Genomic DNA, 7238 nt, shown 5'->3' with positions numbered 1-7238 from the left:
TAGTAACTGGAGTGAGCAGCATGTTAGTAACACACACTACCTTCTTAGTAACTACAGTTAGTAACACATCCAACCCTCTAAGTAACTGAACTTCGTAACGATAGTGCTAGCTCAGTAACTTTCGTGATACATACACTACTCTCTAATTAACTAATTTTGTGCAAACGTAACCAGAACCATGGCTTGTGTGAAAAGCCATAATGAAGAAATACAGTACTTCACACGTAGTTTTCATTGTTTATTCGCTGTATATTTCCACTCATTGACCCACGCTGTTTGATCCACTTCTGATCGAAGTAATGGCCCTCAGAAGCAATGGCGCTTTCGGCACACTTGGCAAATTGCAGAAGTGCTCCGACAGTGCTAAGGTGTTCTTGTTGTGGTCCGCATACTTCACATTTAGCACCCAAGAGAGTTCCAAGACAGCTGTCATACCGGCTATTATGTCGATGACTTCAATGTTGAATGCTTCAAAGACAACTGTTATGTCTCTTGCTTCATAAGCATTTGTGCCCTCAAAATGAAGGGCAAGGTGCATGTCCTGTAAAGTTTAAGATATAAACGTTAGTACTACCTATTAGCAGTAGAAACAAAATGTAAAACAGAAAATGAAATGTAAAGTTGCTTACAGGGCCCCTCAAAAATTTTGGCTGCTCTCTCACTAGTAATGGCAGCAGTTTTACACAGCCAACTGCAAACCGATCTGAAAAAGAATTGTTATTGCAAGATAACGGCAGGAATATAAAAAAAAAACTGAAAACAACTGAACATGCTTAATATGCTTACATTTACTGGCATTTTCTTCCAGTTTTGTGAAGCACCCTCGCGGCAAGAGCCTATTCATGATTTCTGAGTGAAACAGCTCATAGCCTTAAGTTTGCGTATCAGATATCAACGGGCACTGTAATGTACAGACTTAATCTTTCTGCGCCATAAGGCAACACCGCGGTGTAACTATAACGCACTTTGAAAAGTTCAACTGCTTCGGCAATTCGTTTGTTGAAATGCACTCGGAGAGCTACAAAGAGTTATGATGCTTTGCGGCCATATCTGGCAATGATTGTCTTATGTATAATAGTTCCCTGCACCACGTTTAATCTCCTCTTAATTTGTTAATTGATTTTGTTAGATTTCATACTTATACAGCACTTGAACAATTTTTTCTCCAAGCTTTTTCATACATGTACATTTTGCCATTTTATTTTCAGCCAATTGTTTACTGCTGCTGATAGCATTACCATACTCTGCTAAAATCTTTTTAGAAGATAGCAAGATCTCCAAATGGTAAATAATTTTGCTCAATCAACCCGTCCCAATGGTGTCCTTAAGTACAGGGTACTCCAAGATTAGTGCCTTCGCAGCAGTCTCGTACAGCCTTCCTGGGTGCCTATGAAAGCAGAAAAATCTGAGCTGGTATTCAATAATGTGCAGGAGAGTAAGCAGGCACTTACACACTGATTGAAATCAAGTGGTTGCTCAACCAAGAGATAATCCTCGATTTTGTGCGGCTGGAAACTTGCAGCTTCGGTGTTGCCGATGGCAACCTATAGGTCAAATGGTAGCGGTGGCAATCTGTAGTCACTGCTTGATGGGCCCAACCCTGGCGTGACTACAAGTGTTTCACTTGTGCTGAAAACAAATAAAAAATCAGTAAGCTTTACAATTTGACGCAAACCTTGAAGTTTAGTCACTTACCTGCAAGTGCGAGGTATGGCCTCATTACTGATCAGTCTAATTTTGTTTCCATCGCAGAACACATTCCCGTCAGGTGGGTCGACGTACGCATCAAATTGTGCATTGTAGACCTGAAAGCAATGTACATAGGTACAAACATGATTACCATGGGCCACAAAGAAATAAAACCTTCAACAGCCATTACTTGCTATGAAATAACTATGCTAGCTACAGAGCTGCAATGCGCATACATGGCTTATACACTTTTACATAACAATTTTTGTGAGCTTTTCTGTTTCATTATGTCGGTATATTAAAAAGCTGGCCAATCGTATCTAACATAATTTCACTTTATTTTACGCTTTTAAAGTGTTTTGTCATCCGAGCTATTCATAATCAAATCTGACACCGACAGCAACCATTTCGCATTTATAATCTTGGCAAGAAAGAACCCCTCCCCCATGATAAGTAGCTAATTTCAAATCGTACAACCGTGACACAAACAAAACATTCTTTTTTTGCACTAAAAGCGGTGTTACAAAAGGGAAGAAGCACTTTATTTTATAGGACATGAATACAGTGAGGGGGCTATAACTACAGCCTAAAAACATGCCATCCATTCTCACCTTTCTTTGTGGTTTTAGCTTACGCAATAACCTTGCCCATTTGTGTACTGACAAACCCAGCATACACAACGTACTGTCATTGACTGAACCATTTGGAGTGCTTTGTGGTGGCCAGATAAATCAGTCTATAAACTGTAGCGTTTTTGGTTAGGTTTATGCAATCATTTCCCTGGGACTGAAATGCTAGAGGCATGTGTACTATACGTTAAAGAGCACCAGATAGTCGAAATATCCGGAGTCCTTCACTACGGCGTGCCTCATACCGTGGTTTTGGTGCGTAAAACTCCAGACATTATTATTATACCCTCGGATTGAATGAGCTTACGTGTCACACTCATTACCGTAGCGCTCCTCTAGACGCACATAAGGTCGGTGCACATTACTGACAAGAACGAACACCGGTAGTGAAACACGGCCGTCGCAGCCGGGATTTCACTGAGCGACCACGTGCATAACAGCGCAACAATAATATAGTCATTCTTCAAACGAAAAGGCGCTATTTGAATTCTAGCGCGAGGAACTTTTCCTCTTTGTTCTCGTATTCGTATGCTAAGCATAAGTTGGAAAGAGCGCCGAAAAGATTGCAACTATTCGGCCCTCTTTCGGCTCAACTGCGGCGGCATCCATACAAGCACTTCGCGACATGCTGTAGAACTTATGAGCGCAGAAAACCTGAACAAGAGGCATTTTCAGAACATACCTCCATTCTGCAATTTGACGCGACATCTCCGAAGTCTGTGGCCATCACGGCAGCGAGGACATCTTCCTTGGTGTGCCCGCAAATGGAGGTGATCTTCTTACGATCGTTCAACGACGCCAAGCGCTGGATCGGCGTCGACATTTCCGCGCACGTGCCCTCGAGAAGGCAAAAAAAAAGCACGAACGAAACTCACCCGTTCACTGAAAGGCAAACACGTGCGATCCACCCACGGGCTTGTCTGGGCAATCTCTCCTTTGTCTAGCTTGTGGACACACAGGGGTGGAGCGATAAGCGCACCGGCCTATGGGTGCCGTAGGAGTGGTAGCCCGCGCCACCTAAAATTGTGGCTGACCTTTTCTTTTTCATTTGCTACTTGAGAAACATTCTTAAATGAACAAAACAATTTGCCAGCCACTTACCATCAAATATACTTTTATACGTTGAATAGAATAATTAATTCCTACAAAGTGGCGGTTAAAAAGTCAAACAACTCACAGTGCAAGAAAAGTATAGCCTTCGAGATACAAAACGCACCACTAACTACAGTGTGTTGAAATCTTTGAGGCTATGCAAAACCAGTTCGAAAATATTTTTTGAACAAGTTTGTTGCGCGGAAACTAAACGCAGGCAGACAAAAAAAAAACAGCACTCTTTCTGTTAATATCTGAGTGAACACCTGATATTTTATTCACACAAGAGCAACGCTTCGGTGTATGAGCTCTTTATTTGCCGAAAAGGGCTTTTTTTTTCTTGTTTTGGATTACAAGCTTCGCAACGTTATTCAACAAGCACAATGAAAATCAACTAGAAGCTGTATATATTGCATTTTTAAGAAATTTTATTTTGTTTTATTGTCATTTATGTGTTTCGGGCCCGACTGAACAAAAAAGCAAAAACGCGATGCATACGTGCCCATGGTGTCCGTTTTCGTCGGCGAAGTTTTGTAAGGTCGTCTGGCACATCAGGGACCATCGCCACGATAGGGATTTTTCTGTTATGTGTGGTGTGCAAGGGTGTGCAAAGACCTATCGGGAGTTTGAGTCTTACCGGAGGCACATTTACCGCTGTCACAGAAGTTACGTGAACCTTGACGCGACTCAACAGCTATGAACTGTGTAGTTTTGAGTTCCGCAATCATATTCAGACAACCAAGCCCAGGTTACTCAAAGAGGAAGATTTGGCCCCATGCATGGCTGAACTCGTTTCGCCCGGCGTTCCTGTGTGGCAAGTCAATTCTGTGACTGCGGAACATGTAACGTATTAGCTAATGGACGTTGTCATTCTACAGAAAGGTGTGCTGCCTAGTTTTGGGCCGATCAGAATGGTGTACATTTATTGCGGCAATGTGTTCCTGCTTGTAAATGAGCACCATGTTCAACAGGCACCGTCGGTCCTATGTTGTCCAGAAGACCAGAGAACAAAAACTTGTCAAGCCAATTGACCTTCCATCATCACAGGTTCTTGATCTGTACTTTGAGTCTGAACTTGTGCGAAGGCCTGAAATAATGATTACTGATTGAACTGATAACACTCACTATCAATGTATGCAAAATGCTGGCCATGAAAATAAACATTGTAAATTGAAACCGTGTCCATTTGTTATATACGGCCCAGATCTCACTTGCCACACTTAAATACATATCCAACTGAAGCAAAAATTATGGCAGAACCCATTTCAAGATGACTGGCACGATTTAATGTAAAGCATTTATGTTCAGTTCTTTACCTTGGTTGCTTTTTTCTTCTAACATTTGGAAGTCCTCATAAGCCAAATTTCAAGAAGCATTTTATCATATCGCGGGAATAAAACTGTAAATGAAGCGTCGTGCGCTCTACAACGAAACTAAGCATTTGAAATAAGTTTGATTTAAGCTAAGGCCTTAATACTGATCAACGTTTTTCTTCAGAGTTTTAAGCAGTAATTACAGATGCGCAGGGAAGGCAGTCTCATATTTGAATATATACATGTTGCGAGATATTAGGAAATTACCGACATTGGAGGAGCAAAGATACAACATCGATGTGACAGTATAAAAATCCGGGCTACATGCATTTTAATGGAAATATCAATTTCTTATAAATGTCTGCCGTACAGACTATATTTTGCAGCCACAGTCAAAAAGCTTGGAATGAAGGGTGGGGACAAGGTACGATGGCTAAATTGCGAAAGTTATTACGACCTTTAACTCTATCAGAGAACGCATGTTTCACCAGCACTCGGAAGGGTTTTAAATGTATGTTTCTTCCTTGTTACTAACTTTGCCACTATATAGGTAGTAACAAGACACCTGCTACGTTGGAGTTAGTAAATAGTTAGTAAATGTCCAAGAAAGGTAGTAACTGCAGCAGTTACTAACATTTTCCTTCCAGTTACTACCTTTTTACAAACTTTTTTTAAGAGTGTAGAATTCGATGCTCAAAATTTTTGAGGAATATTCGTGCTGTATTCATTCCAGCCCCAGTAATATTTTACGACCACTTTCATATGGGTGCTGTAGCAGAAAAATTTTCCGCTGTCATTTTTTTCTGTCATGCCAGGATGCCCTTTGAATATTACCACAAAATTTGTTCCGTATTGAAAATTCGGCTGGGATCTCCCTGACCAGCACATTATTTCGGAGAAGACTTCACGAATCTCAGGCAAAGCGATGTTTATTATTTTTCTTGCTCAACACAGCCATCTGCTGCGGTAACTTGAGGGGCATGAGAGCACGGTCACACATCAGGAATTCTAGTTTTCCAAAGTTTCGTTGCTGTCAGAGAGGGATTTCTAAAGCACAAATAATAAACTCCGAATTCTTAAATTTCTCGGAATTCTCGATCTTCACATGATAAGATGCGGAAACACGATGCAACGCGATTATAAATATTTTACCGTGCTCCCCGTCATACATATCAAAGAATAGAGAGAGCTTCAGCAGAAACGCAAATGCCATATTTTTAATAACATTTATAATCGCACAAGTACATAGTCGGCTCACCAGAAAATCTCTTTTTGTTAGCTGGCTACATTGCCAGCAAATTAGCCAGTTTGTAAGCTGCTCGCTATAAAGTGGGCAGTGTCTTCACTACATGGACACTGCTGTTTTTTTTTTTTTTGCTTTACGTGCGGTAGTCTAAGCAACTAATGAATAACGCGGCGTCATTTATTGTCCTCGAAAAGACCAGTTCATTCTTCGTAGGTGCAACACTTAAGCCAATTCACTACTTTATAATTAGTTTTTGTAAGTCTGGGTGAGGTCCAGGCCTAACATAAGGATTCTCTTTTCTAGAATGACATTGGAAAAATATCTATTGCGTGAACTGTCACACTTTCGAATAATAACTAACAACCTAGAAGTAGCAGGCGAAGCTCAAATCAAGATGTAAGGCACATGTCAGTCCATCGTAGATGCAAGTCATATAGAGCAACCGGTATTTAGCGTTAGGATGGCGCTTTTCACTTGGCAAAATTTACTGCCTTGCCTCATTGTATTTCATATCTTTTTTTCGTCGCTTTGCAGCAGGCTTCTCTTTAAGTGGATTACAGCTTGTTCCTAGAGCCATTCAGACTTTGCACTATCAGGGACAGTCGATCCAAGCTTGATACGGCGCCGGGAAGGTCGCATGATTCCTGACCTGCATAGACAAAATGTTGTTTGTACACATTAAAAATTGCACGAAAAGCATGGAATTAACACTAATGACACTTTTTATTCATTTATTTGTTTCTCGGACAGTGCCTGAGAGGGGGTCCTGGGTCGGAGGTGCATACAGCGTGACGGGGCCTCGTCCCCCTTTACAAAGTCCACAGGAGTACAATATATCTACAGAGTAGTTCTGGCATATCTAAACGAAAACAGCTGAGAAACAAACGAAAGCAAAATATGTCATTGCACAAAAAAACCAAAAGGTAACTCATATATGAAGCGGTGCGGTTGTGCGCTAAAACCATACAGAAAATTATTAAAATAAATATCTAACTGCAGCGGAGACATATCATTTATATATGATAGGGGCCGTTATAAAAAATTAAAAGTATTGTGGGGTTTTACGTGGCCAAACCACGATCTGATTATGAGGCAGGCCGTAGTGGCGGACTCCGGAATAATTTGGGCCACCTGGGGTTCTTTAATGTGCACCTAAATCTATGTACATGGATGTTTTCGCATTTCATCCCCTTCGATATGCGGCCGCCGTGGCCGGGATTGATTAAGCGCAACATTCGAAGGTATTCTTCTTTTGAGTATATAATGTTA

The 7238-nt window shown here is 41.1% G+C and overlaps 2 protein-coding genes across 3 annotated transcripts in view; both read right to left on the bottom strand.

Annotated features, from left to right (window-relative positions):
• Positions 1-1186: 1186 nt before the first annotated feature.
• On the bottom strand, positions 1187-4139 carry LOC119464672 (uncharacterized). 2 transcript variants are annotated; one of them, XR_005194512.2, is made up of 4 exons: positions 3001-4139; positions 1696-1805; positions 1452-1629; positions 1187-1387 (listed from the first exon to the last, which is right to left on the bottom strand). XR_005194512.2 is itself a non-coding variant. In XM_049655825.1 (3 exons), the coding sequence occupies exons 1-3, from the start codon at positions 3139-3141 to the stop codon at positions 1545-1547; spliced, it is 336 nt and encodes a 111-aa protein (XP_049511782.1). In that variant the 5' UTR covers positions 3142-4139; the 3' UTR covers positions 1434-1544. The 2 variants fall into 2 exon arrangements, 1 of the variants encoding a protein (XP_049511782.1); XM_049655825.1 differs by lacking the exon at positions 1187-1387 and having other exon boundaries at positions 1434-1629.
• Positions 4140-5922: 1783 nt separating this feature from the next.
• The window catches only part of LOC119465157 (myogenic factor 6), a 120845-nt gene continuing 119529 nt past the window's right edge, over positions 5923-7238 (bottom strand). Inside the window, exon 5 of the mRNA XM_037725957.2 lies at positions 5923-6618. Coding sequence (XP_037581885.1) covers positions 6524-6618 — 95 coding nt within the window. The 3' untranslated portion in view covers positions 5923-6523. The remainder of the gene's footprint in view (positions 6619-7238) is intronic.

The sequence above is a fragment of the Dermacentor silvarum genome, chromosome 9 (assembly GCF_013339745.2).
Source record: "Dermacentor silvarum isolate Dsil-2018 chromosome 9, BIME_Dsil_1.4, whole genome shotgun sequence".
In the NCBI taxonomy this organism is placed as follows: domain Eukaryota; kingdom Metazoa; phylum Arthropoda; class Arachnida; order Ixodida; family Ixodidae; genus Dermacentor; species Dermacentor silvarum.
This window is presented reverse-complemented; position numbering and strand designations above follow the sequence as displayed.

Bases quoted from the DNA above. Each gene is read 5' to 3' on its own strand.
- LOC119464672 (XM_049655825.1), bottom strand. From the start codon at position 3,141: ATGTCGACGCCGATCCAGCGCTTGGCGTCGTTGAACGATCGTAAGAAG. The intron at 1,806-3,000 runs GTATGTTCTGAA...CATTGCTTTCAG, and splicing joins CGTCAAATTGCAGAATGGAG to GTCTACAATGCACAATTTGA. The intron at 1,630-1,695 runs GTAAGTGACTAA...ATTTGTTTTCAG, and splicing joins GCCATACCTCGCACTTGCAG to CACAAGTGAAACACTTGTAG.